The 17566-nt window shown below is 44.0% G+C and overlaps 1 protein-coding gene across 1 annotated transcript; it reads left to right on the top strand.

Annotated features, from left to right (window-relative positions):
* The first annotated feature begins 544 nt into the window (after window positions 1-544).
* Window positions 545-15835, top strand: LOC115081788 (synaptogyrin-1-like). Its single transcript, XM_029586162.1, has 4 exons — window positions 545-659; window positions 5823-6101; window positions 8576-8721; window positions 14977-15835. The coding sequence occupies exons 1-4, from the start codon at window positions 545-547 to the stop codon at window positions 15190-15192; spliced, it is 756 nt and encodes a 251-aa protein (XP_029442022.1). The 3' UTR covers window positions 15193-15835.
* Window positions 15836-17566: the final 1731 nt, after the last annotated feature.

Raw genomic sequence — 17566 nt, 5'->3', positions numbered from 1 at the left:
ACAAAATGTGGAAAAAGTGAAGGGGTCTGAATACTTTTTGAATACATTGTAAATAACCCCTGGGGAACTGTCAGGTTCATCCTTGTGAAGGAAAGCAGAAGCAGTTTGGCACCACCAGGAAACTGTTGTTGTTAGAACAGATCTCTAAAGTCAATAGCCATGGGTTAAGGAAACTGCTGTGAAGATCTCTGAGAGGCCTGAGATTACTTTAAAAGCTCTGGTTGAGATTAGGGAAAACATTCATTCAGGCCCGGTGCGACCAGCAGTGTACACTGTGCATTTACACTGGGTGGCATATCTGGGGGGGGGGCGATGGCAGCAGGAGAGGCCACAGGTCTGCCAGTGAAGCTCAACCTGCTGATGGCCAAAAATGAAGACAGGCCATGGCAGGTTTTCCTCTTGACTGTGCGCTCACGGCTTTCTGGACTCCACCCTCCCCCCCCAATCGCAGGAAGGCCTGCGGGGCCGAAGCAAAGACTAGCCCATGGGGCCATGGTAGAGCTCATCCTACCAAGGCCCGAACTTAAGTGAAAAGGAGGCTGGCATGGCCATGGTGGAACTCATCCCACCACGGCTCAAAGTGAAGAAGAGGAGGATGGAGGGGGCCGTGGTGGACACGGACTGGAGAACGGAGGCTGTGTGTGAGAACCTGAGTGTGTGTGAGTACCTGTGTGTCACACGGAGACTCTTACAGGTACACACACATACATACACAAATGTGTCTGTGAGGGAGAAAGAGCCTGTATATGTGAGAGAGAGGGAGTGTGCGTAAAAGCAAAGGTGTGTATATTAGAAATGGCGTGTGTGAGAGAATGAATATCTGAGTGTATGTGAAGATAAAGTTTGTGTGGCCCTGCCTCCCCCAATCCACGACAACCTCAGGGTGACGGGAAATAAAAAGATCCCAGGTATGGAGAGCAGAAGATTTTAAAATCTATTTAGTTTTAATCATTGGATGTAATTTGATGTTTATGCTGCTTAGAAATATTTTGTTTTTTTGGAAAATATTAGAACATTTTAATTATTGTATTTTTTTATTCATTAAATGTTTTGAAATATTTTATTGGTGTTTGGGAAATTTTGTATATTGTATTTAACTGGTTTAAAATTCTTTTTATGACTGATTACTATTATGATTTTATATTTCTTGATTGTATTATTTAATGTTTTATGAAGAATGGTAATGTTTCTATTTTTCCATTGTTGCTCTGCATATAGAGGCTGGCTTGTTATGGGTTCCAGTTCAGTTTTTCTTAGCAAGTTTCTATTTATACTTTCTGGTCTCCTTATTCTATATTTAAGAACATAAGAATATGCCATACTGGGTCAGACCAAGGGTCCATCAAGCCCAGCATCCTGTTTCCAACAGAGGCCAATCCAGGCCATAAGAACCTGGCAAGTACCCAAAAACTAAATCTATCCCATGCTACTAATAGCAGTGGCTATTTTCTAAGTCAACTTAATTAATAGCAGGTAATGGACTTCTCCTCCAAAACAGATTGCATGAATGACACTTCAGCATTAATTATTATGCCAAAAATATAAAATTCTTACTAATACTTCTAACTGTATGTTATTGAAAATGTATCAGTCATAAATCAGCCACATAAAACTTACTTCAAATAATCTAGATGTTTATAAACCACGCCTGTGTATTGTTTGTCACATTTTATGTGACAAACAATACGCAGGCGTGGTTTATAAACACAGGAAATTAAGAAGCCATGAATCTTTTACCAAAGTAAATACAAATCTGAATGTTCTCGATGGAATAAGACATAAAAAAAAAATATATATATACCGGTAATTAGAAAGGAAACATTAATCTTGTTAAGCTGAAAACACAAGTACTGATCAGACTCTGTCTGTGTTCTCCGTGTATGACCAAGATGAAGTATTCTATTACCATGTAATTTATCCATTGGGCTCTATAGCAGTCTGGTTCTGTTTTCCTAATAGGAGGTGTATTGGTGTTCTAGGGCATGGTGTAATATGTGCAGTGTTACTTTTTCTAAGTTGTTACTGTTTGAGTGCCGGCAGTTAGGGTTGTTTTGGATGGGAAGTTTACTATATTGTAATGGTAATTCCATTTATTCATAGTTTTCTGTGAACCAAGCCCACACCTAGCATGCATTACAAAAAGTCTAATTCCATATTAGTTCCAAGTTTCTTTTTGTAGGATTTTCTGGTTGCACCACATCAGTGCATGTAAATATAATATGCATGTTGTGATATTTTTGCCTCAAAGACTATACTTTTGAATGTCTTTTTTCATGTAAAATCTATTGTAAATGCATAATTGAGTTTGTGTGTGTGAAATGCTGTAAGGTTTGCCTAAGGTTCCTAATACCCCCCCCCCCCCCCCCCGGTCTTGTTTTTAAAAATAAAATTGCTGAAGGGAGTTGGGCTTTATTTTTTTTTATGGGCCTGGTACAGAGACTGAATGAAGCGGGGGAGGGGGCAGGGCAGCAAAGAAGCTAGCACCGGCCCTGCGTTGAATGTTCAACAATTTCAAGATTCTTCATCCTGGAGTATTCTAATGAGCTCAGCTCTTGTGATTGGCTGCAGGTGGGCTCTGTTTAACTTATGGGCTTTAAGGCAGTTTTTTGAACTGGAGCTAATTTGCATTTGCTATGACAAAGGGTGTCAAGACTTATCAAATCAAGAAAGCATAAAGTATATTGTGTAGATCAGTAAAACAAACTCCTATTTTAATGTATTTTGATTTGCATTTTTCAGACAGAAGAATGTGAAATATGTACATTAGTCAAATGCCTGTGGTGGCTGCCTTTCCTCTTACATACCTTGATTATCTTTTTTTTGGGTCATGATAAACATTATTTTTCTTTCAAATTTCTGCTTGAATATCCATTGATGCATTTTTATGCTAGTCACCTAGCCAGAGGTTATATTTTTTAATTTTTCTTTATTACATTTTCAATTATACATCATAAAAAAAAAGGCAACCAAATATGTAGTACAGGTAAATACCACAATAATGCAAATTAACAAATCTTAATTACATATTTAGACCAAATAATGTGGGGGAGAGATGGAAACCAATGGGAGAGGAGTCAAATCTTATTAAAGGTCTTAATTTATGTTGCTAAAGAAGGGCTCCCATTTGAAGCAGTTTTTTCAAGTATAAATGTCTCAAGATGCAAAGGGTCAGAAAAAATAAATTTGTTTGCCTGAAAAGTGATAAAACATTTACAAGGAACTTTCAAAAAGAAAGTACCACCAATGGAGAAAACTCTACTTTTCAGGGATAGAAAATGCCTCCGCCGAGCCTGAGTGGATCTGGAGACATCATGAAATTAAAAAAAAAAACAAAAAACTTTCTGACCACAGAATAAGACATCTTTATTCCTAAAAAAATTTCTTGAATACTGTTTCTTTATCCTGCTCTAAACAAAAGGATACAAAAAGGGGGTAATTTTCAAAAGGAGTTATTGCGCATAAATGTAACTACTATTGTAGCAATTTTCAAACGCTATTTACTCACGTAAAGTGCATTTATGTGAGTAAATCCTATGGACAATTCAATGGCATATATTGTAGCAATTTTCAAAAACCCACTTACTCGAGTAAAGTGCATTTACTTGAATAAAGCCCAGTTTTACTCAAGTAAATGCTTTTAAAAATCAGGCCCAAAGTGTATCCCTCTTATTAATTACATCTATCGACTCCTCTAAGAAAGTAGTTTATTTTCTAAGTTCGTACTTGAGGCAATGGAGGGTGATGTCTAAGCCGCGCGCTCCGACGGGGCGTGCAGCTTTGTCTGGCTTCGTCCGGACACTCTCCCCTTAATTTTGTGCGATTTTAAATGGGGAAGAAAAGGAAAGCAAAGAGATTTACTTCTTCGCCCACTTCTCAGTCTATCCGATGTTCATCTGAATAAGGAAAACGTAATGCCGGTTAGTGACTGCATGGGAGGCACGTCTACTGCCTCATTGAGTCCAGGCAATGGTCTTCCTCCTCCACAACCTCTCGGATTACTATCTGGTGACGTTTCTGTGGTAAAAAAACAAAACAAAAAACCTTCAACTCCAATTGGATTTGAAAGTGTCTATTGCCAGTTCTTCAAATCCGGATTTTGTTTCATCAAACCAACATATAAAAGTCAGTGAAGGTGTTTTTTCTTCTGATATTGGACAGTCTCAGCAATTTGCTGACTTATGGAGAATGTTAGCTAAATTGGACTTCAATGTTTCTCAAGTTAATGCACATCTTTCTTTGTTAGTGAATGCTACTAGATCCTCTGTTGAAGGCAGAGTAAGAACATTTCTGAATTAGAAGTATCTGTAATAGAGATGTGCTTCGTTTTGGGGGCCCCCCATGGGAATTTCGTTTTTCCCGCGGTTTGGGTTTTGTTTTTTTTCGGGGGCCCTGATTTTCAGGTTAGCGTACACTAACCCGAAAATTAATTTTTTTTTCCGAAATTGCAGAAAAAATTCAATCATTTTTCAGTTCTCCCGAACCATTCCGAATTAGGCAATTTTGTTGAAATTGCCTAATTCGGGAAAAACGATTGCACATCCTAATCTGTAAGCACATTGACATCTAAGGTTTAATTATTGCAGAATGCTGAAAATATGCATATTAAAGATAGTTTAGTATTACATAGTGAGATTGAAAGTATCGAAAATGTAATCAGATCAAACAATTTGCGATTGGTTAATTTTCCTCATATTTATCTTCCTTTGAAATGTTTAAGAAATTTCTTAGTTACTAACATATAATAACATTCCTGGTATCTCAAACATTTTTTTATTTCTTGAAGCAGAATAGTTCTGGTGATGAACATCAGAATATGAGGAAGAAATTGCTAGTCTAGGGATTACTACTTTCTTAGAGGAGTTGATAGATGTAATTAATGAGAGGGATACACGTTTTGTAACCTTTTGTTTAGAGCAGGATAAAGAAACAGTATTCAAGGGTTTACCTTTTCAGATGTGAAAGCTCAGGTGTATCTGATTTAACCCCCAAGTAAAAAGTGAAGCTGGTCCCCATAGCTGTGGCTTAGAAAACTTGGGTTTGAGTCTTCTGTTTGGGCTCAGGTACACTGGAGGTGACAAAAGAGGGGGAGAGGGTTAGGTGGTAAATGCTGTTATTGTGGCATCGCCTTCTGGTTTGATCTGGTTCTTTATCTTTAATAAAATTTCTTAAATCGCTTAAAAAAAAATACTAGACGATAATCATGTTAACACACACCAATTTCATAAAAGCATAATAACCAAATCAATAAAACATTAGAACATGAAACAAAATGACAAGATAAAATAAATCTACTAGCCTGTTGAAATTACAATAAATAAATGCAGACCACAAATTATGCTAAAAACCAAAACTGGCTTGATCATAATTTTTGGGATTTTTTAACTATTCAGCAAAAAGCCTGCTTCAATAAAAAGGTCTTAAGCAATGATGTTAAAAGTCTTAACACATTCCAGTTGCTTAATTGCTTCTGGTAGTGTATTCCAAAAAGTTGGAGCAGCGACGGAAAAGGAACATTTCTCTTGTGACAGATAAATGAGCCTGGTATGCTGACGGTACATCCAGTCACCCTCTTTGTTGTGATCTCAAGACCATTGTTTGGCAAGTCTTAAGAGTCAGTTGTCCCCATCTACCTCTCGGCCAACATGGGGTAGCCTGGGGCCATTCATGAATGTCCTCTGGGCTGTGAGGTTTTTAAGTGGAAAGAAATAGAGGAAATAAGGGGGAAAAGAAAATCTGGAATGACTGAAAATGCTTTGCAATGGGATTCATAAAATATCCCTGTCTTACATTATTACTGTGTATTCTTGCACTCGCCTCCAAAGCACTGCCGTCCTATGTTTACACGTCATTCCTCGTTGCTCAGCTGTTCTCCATAGTTGTCTTCGGCTGCATCGTGAACGAGGGCTACGTGAACCGCTCGGACGAGGAGGAGGAGTTCTGCATCTTCAACCGCAACCAAAATGCCTGCAACTATGGTGTCACAGTGGGCGTCCTGGCCTTCCTCGGCTCCCTCTTCTACTTGGGCTTGGACGTCTACTTCCCCCAGATCAGCAGTGTGAAGGACCGCAAGAAGGCTGTGCTCTCTGACATCGCCGTCTCTGGTGAGGGGGGAGACCTGGGGGAGGGGGGGGTCGCAGTTTACATTTTTTTTTTTTTAATACCAGTTTCATAAAAGGTTACAAAGTGCGCTGTAAAAGTTGTGAGACCCACGAGGCTCATGTCCTAGTAACTGCTTGTAAATATCTGTGGTGCATTTGTAAGTGTGGTATGAAATCTTAAGCAAGAAAACAAATATCATCCTCATGTAGGAAGTCATTAGATGACTCGCTCATCGGTGTTCCCACTAGCCTGTATGAGGGACCTCCCTTCCACCCACCAGGTGCCATCCCAGTCCTGCAAGGCTACAGGGCCCCCCACACAGTTCAGACCGCGAGGTGGCTGCTGTGGTGCCAGTTGGGTAGAAGGTAATTGGAGGGAAGGGCCCCAGTACGATTTAGCAGGAATATTGTCATCCACAGTTTCTGCTGCCGATAAGCCACAAGATTATTTTAAGAGTGCAGAGTTCTGATCGTCCAATTGATTCTGAAGAAAACCGGATTCTTTTCAGGTTCTGATTCCTTTTGTGTCGTGCTAAGAATTATATAGGGTTAATATACTTAGCAGACTATATGGATCCTCTGGTCACATCTGGAGGACCTGCATGGTCTGGAAAGCTCATGTATAAATACACCCAGATAAGTCTTACATTGGTCCAATAAAAGCTATCGCAGCCTGCTAAGAATCATATTAAGATAGTAAATGACCATAGGTAAAGACCAAAATGCTCCGTTCATTCTATCAGGTGAGATGATTTTTACAACCTGTATCCCATGGCATCTTCTAAGTGTACGTTTCTGTTGCCATTTTGCGAATACCACGTTGTGAAGCACTTAGCACTTCACAGCCGTTTGGTGGCTTATATGAAATAGGTCATGTGGGATTCCTCTGCTGCGTACCCAGTGAACTAGTGTCCACAGTCTCTAGCACCCTCCAGCACAATGGGGCAGTCTCAACAGAAAGTCCTAGGAGTGCCTGGGCACGGAGTCCGAGCTCTCTAACCCCCACAGGGGCTGCTGTGCTAGAATGTGGCTAAGGCTCGTGACTCTGTCATTTGTGGGGAAGCTTGCACGGCTGCTGGGAAGCCTTCAGTTTCTAGGGCTTTCATTTTATTTTCTGTCTGAAAATACGATAGTTTTTTAAGTCGGCTGACTGATAAAGATAAGGGCCCTTGAAGTGGTTCCAGACTGGAAGTCAGTTAAATTAGGCACTTATCTTCCTCAATTGCAGTTGACTCCTAAAACTGTGTCATATTTTTAGATAGCATGAGTGTGTGTTCGGAGCCCCTGGAGGAAGGGAGTCACGGTCATTAAGGGCAACACCTGATGGCTGGATTTAGAGCCCGCGGTACCTGGTTCTGAAAGGAGCACTGGTGCGTGGCTTCACTTCACTGCAATAAGCAGATTAGGAACAGTGGGAGGAAAGTCTATTTAAAAGAGGGGAAAAAAATCCCAGGGGATTTGTGAATAAAGGCTTATGCCACTGGCACTTCTTCTGGTTGATCTTGAAGAAAAAGGAGGATCTGCCAGGCCAAAGGAAAAAAATAAAATAGGAGTGAAAGCCAACCCTAAAGGCACTGAAAACATTTCCAGCAGCTATGCAAGCCCCACGTTGCCCCAGCTATGAACCTTAGCCATGATCTTTAGCAGGGGCCCCTGTGGGGGATGAAGGAGAACTCGGACCATGTGCTTGGGCACTCCTTGGATTTCCTGCTGCGGCCGCCTGTTGTGTTGGAGGATGCTAGCAGTTGTGGACACTAGTTCACTGGGAGGGCAGCAGAGGATCTCTCCACAACATATTTCATGTAGGCCAGGGGTGACCAACTCTGGTCCTTTTGAGAGCCACAAACAGGCCAGCTTTTTAGGATATCCACAATGAATATGCATGAGATAGATTTGCATGCACTGCCTCCATTGTCTGCAAGTCTATTTCATGCATGTTCATTGGGGGATGTCCTGAAAACCTGGCCTGATGTAGGCCATCAAACAGCTATCAAGCTAATGACACGTCACTGCCAAGATCCATATCTCTGCCCCGGTCCTTGGAGCCATCAAAGTATAGAAATTGTTTTATGCAGCAGACAGACTAATTCTCCTCTGGTTTTTTTGTTCCCCTCTTGCTCATGTCGATCCATCTGGATGTTGTCAGGGAGCCCTATTTTACTTCTTGCATGGGCCAGGTACAGCAGCATGCTCCTGTGCTGCCCTTTTGCTCCTTGGCAAGGCACCAGGTATTTATTATGAAAGCACTATAAGGCCCACCCCATTAAAGGCCCCTGGATGGCAGTACAGGGCACTAATTCCACCTCCAGCTTGCCATGTACTTTTCCATTGTTGTTTTGCTGCTGTTGATTACTGAAGCTTTCTACATGACCTTTTTTCTGTATGGTCTGCACGTTCCCCCTGATAATCCTCTCTTTAATGTCTGACAGAACGATTTACTGATGTCTCTTCCTCTTCTTTCCTTTGCTGGACTTCAGCCTTTTGGGCATTCCTCTGGTTTGTTGGCTTTTGCTTCCTGGCCAATCAGTGGCAGTTCTCGAAGCCGGAGAACAATCCCCTGAATGAAGGTGCAGATGCAGCCCGTGCGGCCATCACCTTCTCCTTCTTCTCCATCTTCACTTGGGTAAGTGACCTCTCCTGCCTTATCGTTTCCTATAGTATGATGCCAAGCCCTGGGGGAATGGGTCAGGGTCTTACATTGATAAAGCTGATTCTGCAGCAGCACTGGGTCACAGGATTCGTAAGCTCAGACCTCCTCTCCAGTGGGGTTTAGGCATGCTGAAGCAGCTTGTGATCATGCTGCCTGAGGTGCATTCTCACAAGTTTCAGCCTTGGTGGAAGCTCCCATCCAGTTGTCCTGATTGGCTGGCACCCCATCAGTGGGACAAAAGAGATGAATGGCAGTGTTGCCTAGTTCTCAGGAATGGCCCCTTGTTACAGAATTTCCACATGTTGCTGACAAAGCCTTTCACCAGAGAATCTGAATCCAGTCTCCCCCCTCACTTTCTAGCCTACACCATAACATATAGTATATGATAGTAGATAAAGACCAATTAGTCTATCCAGTCTGTCCAATTATCTTCCTCTCTGGCCTGGGGCTAGACGGGAATACATATATTTTTGTCAAAGCAATACTGGACGTTTGTTTTGTATTTTCTTAAATAAGTTCTTGTAGGCTGGTTTGCAAGTGGGGTAGAGAACATTTTTCCATAGATAAGCAGGGCTGAATTAGCCATGATCTGTGAAATTGTGCCCCCTGGTGGCATTGGAAGGAACTTTTTCCAAGCTAATAGAGCTTTCAGCTCTACTGGGCATGTGCAGGAGTTCTTACTCAGGCATCGTCAATATAGCTCCCCAGTCTTTTTGTCCACGCTCTGCATGGATGGTGGGGGGGTTTTTTTCTCTTGATGTTTTCGAGCGTTACCACCACTTTTTTTTTTTCCTTGCTTAGTGAAACTCTAATCAGCACTTTTCAGTGCTACTCCCCTGCTCCAGGGATTTAAAAAAACAACTAAGAAGAGTGAAAAGATGGCAGAAAGAGCTGCCAGTGGCTTTAAGGCCTATTCCTGCTGCCAAATCATGTCTGTGACAGATGGACACAATTACTGGATGGATGTCCCCGTGGGCTCATCATGCACGGGCAGCAAAGATTGAGCCACTCTAACTCCAGCACTGCTCTCTATCGAAATCAGGGAGTGGAAAAAGTAAGTTCTCTGATGCCAGCGACACTCTGAGCCGAGAGCAGGAATGACAGTGCAGCTCTGTCTCAACGACATATTGAGGTGCATTGGCGGAAATGGTCGATTGATCCCTAAATCAAAACACAGGGAAGCCTCGATGCATGCAGCGTCTGTTCCCACAAAGAAAGTCAAATCGTTGACACAGCATAGACCCAAGGACACCTCGATGCACTCAATGTCGACGCAGCCGAGGCACAGGCTTGATCAAAACATGATGCGCCGAAAGCATTGGGAGTTGGCGCAGCCCAAAGCTGAGTCATGTGCTTCATTAAAGTCAATGCACTCTATACATCCATCGCCTCAGTCGATGCAGAAATGCTTGAAGCACCCCTCCAGTAAGCATACGGTCATCCCAAGCTGGCTGCAAAATCATCTGCTCATTCAACACAAGAGGTGGCATACCACTCTCAGCCACAAACAATGAGCTGGTCCCTCTGCCACATCCCTCTGAACCTCTGCTGGTTATATCAACCAGCTCGGATAATGAACTGGATCTTTTCCATCCATCACCATGCTCCACAGCATCGAGAGGATCATGGCAAGGGGTCCTCCGCTATCCAGTATTCCCAAGACACTCACTTGGTTGAAGAGGTTGCCAGGGAAATTCTCCGGGCCGCTTTGCTCACAGAGGATCACGGCTTCGGGGTGACCTGTCACTATATCTGCTGCCACCTATTACCAGAGACCTCCTGGTGCCACAACTTTTATCTCAAGGCTCAGTCTGCAGGTTTATAAGGATCCGGACTTGAGGTCATGGGTATCCTTAAAATCTTGGCTATTCCCTCAGAAGCTAGTGCACTGCCCACGCACAAGGTGATGGATACTGTGCTGCTGAAGATTACCATTTTTGGGTCCCACTGTGGCCCAGAAGCTGGATTTGAAGTTTCGCATGAGGAGAGCCCCCAGGTATGGGATCACTGACCCATAACTCAGTGGTCATAGAATTGGCTATAAAGAGGGCAAAAAAGGCCCATCTCCACTCACACCTCTGGAGAAGAACGAATTTGGTAAAAATGTTTTCTGTGGTCCATGCTCACAGCCTGGATAACCCAACCCCAATTCTCTATGATCCAGTATATTTATGAGTTCGTCCAGAATCTGAAACCATTTGGGGAGAGTTGGGAGAGCCAATTGTTCCCACGCCCTTGCATGACCTGGAGAAGCTGCACGTCACTTGCTCCATTCTGTATATGAGGGCTTCAATACTACCACTCACACATCAGTGACCTCCATAGACACTCGCCAAATGGCCTGGCTATGGGCTACTGCCATTCTGGAAGACGTTCATGAGAAACTAACTGATCTTCCCTGCCTTGGACAGCTTCTTTGGCGAGAAGCTCTGAGAAATAGTGTCTCGAACTAAAGAGCAAAATGTAGATGTGCAGCCTTCTCAGCAAATCGAAATTCATGAAGCTACTTTTACAGCTTCACCTACTGGTCACGAAGTCCCCGGTGCCTTGGGACATCAATGTGGCCCTTACTGCTCTTTCGAAACCCCCCTTTTGAGCCGCAGAAGTCAGCCTCCCTCAAATAAATGACATGGAAAGTAATCTTCCTGATCGCAGTCACTTCTGCACGCTGCATGAGTGAACTTCAGGCGCTCGTTCACCTCCCACCCTTTCTACAGTTCTTCCATGACAAAGTTGTGTTACGAATGCATCCTAAGTTTCTCCCGAAGGTGGTTTCTGCTTTCCCCTTGAATCAGTCTGTTACACTTTCCACCTTTTTCCCCAAGGCTCATGAGGGCGAAAAGCTTAAGCACACGCTTGATTGCAAGCAAGCCTTAGTGTACTGTAAACATCCATATGCAAGTGCACAGAAAGAAAGGCTCCTGAGCTTATTCTTCTCCTACAACCCAAACAGACTTGGGAGAGCAGTATCCAAAAGGATTCTGTCAAATTAGATCACTTGCTGCATTCAACACTGCTACATGGCAGCTGCTCTTGTGCTGCCAGGGCCAGTCAGAGTTCAGCAGATGCGTGCAAATGCTGCATCCATGGTGCGCCTGAGAGGGGGTGCCCATTGAGGACATCTGCAAAGCTGCCATCTGATCATCTGTGCATACATTCACCTCCCACTAGAGTTAGGTAGTACGAGTTACTGCAATCCTCAGCTATGGTACTCCCCACAGATCATGGCTAATTCAGCCCTGCTTATCAAGAGAAAAAAGCAAGTTTACTTACTGTAAATGGTGTTTTCCATAGATAGCAGGCTTAATTAGCCATGAGATACGTGCCTTCATCCTTGGAGAGCAGACTCTTGATTCATTATGTTGTTTTGGAATGGACCAAGGAGCTACGCTGATGAAACCCACACATGAACTCCCACACATGCCCAGTAGAGATGAAAACTCTAGAGAGAGAATTCTGTTCAGTGCCACTAGGGGGGGTGGGGGGCGTACGAGCACGGATCATGGCTGCTTCATCCTACTTTCTACGGAAAACAGGGTTTATGGTAAGCAAACTTGCTTTTAGCAGAATACCTATGGTGGCCACTCTTCTTCCTGTGTATCCTGTTTTCTTTTTTTCTGGGTCATGATAAATACTAATTTGTTCCGGAATATCTGCCACTTGGATAGATGAGCATATAAATTTCCATACTTAAACCAACACCAAGTCCCCTCCCCCCCCCCCCCCCCCCCCCCCCCCATATACACACACTACCACCACCACCGCGTCTTTTACCAGCTCTCTCAATTCTGTTTCCACTGCTGCCCCCTACATCTGCACGTTACGCCAGACTTTTTGGAAGCCTGATAACAGCCAACGTTAGAACATTGATTTAATAGTTTTTTTTATTCAAACAGAACCTGATGTTGGACAGAGATTTAAAAGAGAAGTCTCTTTTTCTTCTCTGAATATATTTGCAACTCTTACCCTCCCACCTAGCCCCTTGCTTCTAAAATATATTTTAGGGTCAGTCCGGTGACCCACTTGCGAGGCCATGTGCTGCTTTGTGGAGGATTTGTGTTTTGATTTCCATGCCAGCCAGAGCTGGGGATGCTGCAGAGGCAGTGCTCACAGCCCCTAGAGGGGAGGGGAGTCGAGTCATAAGCATCATGCAGCGGTGGCACCTAGGACCCCAGGACACAAGGGCATTAGTGTGCCTCGAAGGGAGCAGAGCACCAGTACACTGGGCTGCTGCTGCATCGATAGGATCTTTAATCTCTCGTGTGGCCGTATCATCAGAGGGGCATTGGAGCTGGCTGCATCAGTGAAGGATTGGGTGGCCCACCCGCCGTGGCCCGGCACATTGGAGGGACCGGTCTGCCACCAGAGTGCCCGGGGCGCCAGGTAACGTGGTCATAAGAGCCTAAAATATTTATAGACACGTGCCACACCTGGATAGTCTATCTATGTATTCTGCTGTTTAAATACTTGTACACCTCTTTGGGTGAACTCTCTGTAACCGGGGATGCAGCTTAGAAAAAAAACAATAGCTTAACTAAATGAAATAACAACTTTTGACCCTGTGGGGGTTCTCGGATGACAGGTCGGAGGGAGTGGGAGTGCTCTTTTTTTTTTTTTTCATTTTTCTCTTTCGTTGCTTTTCCCTTGACAGGCAATCCTGGCGGTGCTGGCTCTGCAGCGACTGAAAGAGATTTCCTTTCAGGAGGAGTACAGCCAACTGTTCCCTAGCACCCCTCCCCCTCCCCCTCTGTCCTAACACCACTTACTTCTGGAGGAGGAGAGGAGGGCTGGTAAAGAATCCTTTCCAGAGCAGGAGGAAAGAGCAAAATTAAAATAAATAAATACAATAAAAGTTAAATAAATGGATGAGGGAGGGGAAAGTGGAGTTGAGAGAAGAAACCAGACTGCACAGCTGAGTTGAGTTGGTTCCTTAAATGAGACCAGTCCTTTCTAAAGGTCACAGGTACTTTGTTAGCATCAGCAACAACTTAAATTGGTACAGATTTCTATAGTGCAGTTGTTAGACTTAGCTACAAAGTTAATGTGCATTGCCTAAGACCACAGGGAGCACTCACTGTAAATCGCCTGAAAATGTCATTGTTTGACTCCCTGGCAGCAACCATCTTGGAGCAGGAGCACCACCAATAATGTTGCATCTGATTTGGTCCAAGTTGCAAAAAAAATGAGAGGACATCAAAATGTCCATGTGACCCATGTAGTTGTAATTTTTTGTTTTTGACTGGCTGGGTGGGTTTTATTTTCCTTCTCCCTCCCCAGTACAATTGCCAAGGAGACGCAGGTCTATTTTTTCCAACTTAGGGATGAAATCACTGTTGCCTCCCATGCCACTCCCACACCCTCAAAGATGATCTTTTCAACTGTGTCCACATTCCTCCCGCTCCAACAGGCTGGTGACCTGATGCCAAACAGTACTTGCACTTCTGAATAAGAATAAGCACTGGACCTATAATGCTGCTTCATTGTCAGTGGAGTACTTGGGTGATGATCAGGGTAGGCTGCCCTGGTGCATTCTGGTGCTCATGCCCTGGAAAGCAGAGGTTCAGTTGCCTGGTGGTGGAGAGGGGCAGGCAGCATGGAGGGGAGGACATGTTGAAAAAGAACAGGTGACCTTATTGCAATGATAGGCACACAGCCCTGGGAACATTCTGGGATTGCAATAGCACCCTGAACCCTCCTCCTTCCTCCTGCCTGACCACCAGCGGCAAACGGGCACCTGCGTCTGGCACATTTGGTATTAGCAACGGTGCCGGACGCAGTATGGCTGTGATGTAGAGGGGATCTTTCTAGTCAGTCCTATTCACCACTAAACATAACCGTTCTTACAAACTAATGCACCGTGTTTGAAACACTGTTACTTTTTTTTTTTTTCATTTTATTATTATTTTTTTTATTGAGAAATAACAGCAGGGAAGGACCAGCAAGAGCTGCTAATTATTTCCCCAGGCACTAAGAATAACACTATAGCCTGACATAAAATAGTAACTGATGCTCATTATCTGTGGTCTGGTTCTCCCGCTAGTCACCTCTCTCTTATTCTCTAGATGCTTTTAACCCTGCGGCTTGGCTTTGTTAACTAAAAAATCTTCAGTGGCTTACTGTTTTAGCAGATACTAACATGCCTTTTGTCTCTGTTCTCACATCCTCCCTTCCCTGAATCTCTTCCTCTCTCCTAATCTTCTCTCCCACCTCAAACAACCCTCTCTGAAGGCAGGGCAGGCGGTCCTAGCCTTTCAGCGATATAGAATTGGTGCAGACTCCGCCCTCTTCTCCCAGGACTACATGGACCCCAGTCAGGATGCTTCTGTCCCGTATACACCCTACGCCGGCGGTGATGACCTAGAGCCCACAGGAGCTTATCAGCAGTCCTCCTCCGTGGATGTATTCAGCGCTGAGCCCCAGGGCTACCAGACGCAGGACTATTGAGACCTGGGGCCCCCACCTCCCCCCATGTGCTGAGAGCCAGCCAGACAGACTGACACTGACACTCTGGTGGCCTCTCTCATCTACATCCCCTCTAGGGTATTTTTTTTTTTTTTCAAGAAAAATAATTATGTATTTATCATTTGGAGATTTTGGGGTTTTCAATTCATTCTTGAAAATCTCCAACCATGGCAAAAAAAAAAAAAAAAGAAACTTTGTGAAGATTGATATAACATGTCCCCAGGGCCAAGAGGAGCTTTTTTTGTTACAAAATTAAAAAAAAAAAAAGGTAAGGGTTTTAAAAAAAAAATCCCTGCAGAAGCGTTGGCGACTATATGGACCGATGCAGAGAGAGTTTATATATCAGAGCAATATGCAAGGGTAGGGAGAGAGTCTCTGTGACTTAATGACGCCAATCACATGGCTCTGCATCAGTCCAAAACCTTTTTGGCCAGTTCTCCAGTTCTAACTGCCAGCCCAGAACATTTTGTGGCTTGTGGATCTGCAACTTGTGTATTTTCAGATCTGTCTTCTGCCATTCCATAAGCTCCCTTTCATTCTCTCCCTTCTCTGATGATTGAGGAGCTTCCACTGCAGTGGTTGTTAGCTGTGGCTATTTTTTCTTTTTATTAAAAACATATGTTTACATAACTTCACATTAATTTACTACATATTACTAAATATGCTCTTACCCCAAACGGATCCTGATTTTCAGGATATTTACAATGCAGAGACTTAAGCTCTATTGGCATTCGTTTTGTCTCAGAAATGGGTTCCTCTACATATGGTGGTTACCCTAAAAACCAGGACCTGTTTGAGGATTTTGAAGGCCGGAGTTGAGAAACCGCTGCTCAGTCCTCAGTCTCACACGGCGCTGTTGGACTTGGCACCCTTCAGCTTTCTCCTTCCTAGCCAGAAATGTCCACTTGAGACCCGGTCTGAGGTACAGAAAGCGCAAGACCGCCTCCTCTTCTGCAGACTACCACATGTGGCAGTCTTAATTTTGAAATGGTCTCATCACCCCATCCCCTCCTGTAGACTTGAGAACAATTCCCCCTCTGCCTCAGAAGCACGGTCTTTAAGCTCTTTCTTCTGTATGTCTTGGGACTTGCAGGCCTAGGTGTTATTTCCGACAAGAAAATAAGGCTGCAAGGACCAGAACACATGGACAGTGGTGCGGAGAGCGAAGAGACAGCAGCAGGCATGCAAGTGTAGACAATGACATGCCGACTGCATTCCACTAAGAAGATCTGTCTTCAGACTTTTGGCAGCCTATACTTCAGCCCAGCAGACAACTTGTGAAGGTACCAGGCAGCCAATGACACCTTTTTGGTTTGCCTAGAGCTACCTGCTGCGAGACACTTGGGCGTGCTTGGCCAAAAGAGGGGAAAAAATGTATATGATCAGCTGTAATAATATGATGGATTTCTGTAGTAACTTTCGCCCGAACATGCTCCCGGCATGCTTTCCCAGAGTCGTATGTGCAGCATTCGCTGAAGGCAAGGCCTGGGGAGTGCAGCTCTGGTCCTGGGCTGAGAGGCAGAGAGAGCCACACTGTGACTGGGATATCACAGAGCAGCAACATAACAGGCAATCTGAAGAACTATCCGCTCCCTTCTTTATGCACATACCCCTGGAACCTTGGAAAAAAAGCACCTACATCCAAGGCTATATGACTCTTGAAGAGTGGTAACCAAACCTGTCCTCGGGAACCCCTAGCCAGTTGGATTTTCAGGATATCCACAGCGAACGTGCATGAGACATGTATTTGGCATAGAGTGGCAACAATGCATGCAAATTTATTCCATGCATATTTACTGTGGATATCCCGAAAACATAGCTAGATGAGGGTCCCTGAGGGGACAGATTTGGGGACCACAGTTCTAGAACATCTTGAAATGAAATTGCTGTAGTTGCTTAACAGAAATGTTTTAAAAGGTTTCTTTTTATTTTTTTTCCTGTGCGGCCTGTTGTGAGCACGGAGTGGTTTGGGGGCTGGGGTTTATGGACAATAGGCCGAGAGTGATTGGTTCTTGTTGTTTAATGCTGTGTAAGGGTCTTGCCATGTAACAGCTGTGCCACAATGCTGTCTGCACTCTGCCTCACCCAGAGGTGGTCACACAAGAGGAATAGGAGCCACTGTTCACACAGCTGACAGATGATAAACTGAAGGCCTTACTACAGATCCAAACTCTGCTCCTGGAGGGCAGCAAACGGGAAATGGCTTCTAGGATGTCCACCATGAATGTTTATCAGGCATGCTTGCATTACACGTAGCCCAAGAACTGCGTAAACTTATTATATTTTGGTCTCACTCAACCTCAGACCTGTTTTGTAACCCTGGAGGATCAGAGTGGAGAGCCCTTGCTTTACTGTA

The sequence above is a fragment of the Rhinatrema bivittatum genome, unplaced genomic scaffold (assembly GCF_901001135.1).
Source record: "Rhinatrema bivittatum unplaced genomic scaffold, aRhiBiv1.1, whole genome shotgun sequence".
In the NCBI taxonomy this organism is placed as follows: Eukaryota; Metazoa; Chordata; class Amphibia; order Gymnophiona; family Rhinatrematidae; genus Rhinatrema; species Rhinatrema bivittatum.
Note: the sequence above shows the minus strand (reverse complement) of the source record. Positions and strands in the feature narration are given on the sequence as shown.

Excerpts from the sequence above, each read along its gene's own strand:
- LOC115081788 (XM_029586162.1), top strand. The coding sequence starts at position 545 with ATGGCCATGGTGGAACTCATCCCACCACGGCTCAAAGTGAAGAAGAGG. Across the intron at positions 660-5,822 it reads GTGTGAGAACCTGAGTGTGT|CACTGCCGTCCTATGTTTAC; the intron begins GTGAGTACCTGT and ends TCGCCTCCAAAG. Across the intron at positions 6,102-8,575 it reads CTCTGACATCGCCGTCTCTG|CCTTTTGGGCATTCCTCTGG; the intron begins GTGAGGGGGGAG and ends GCTGGACTTCAG.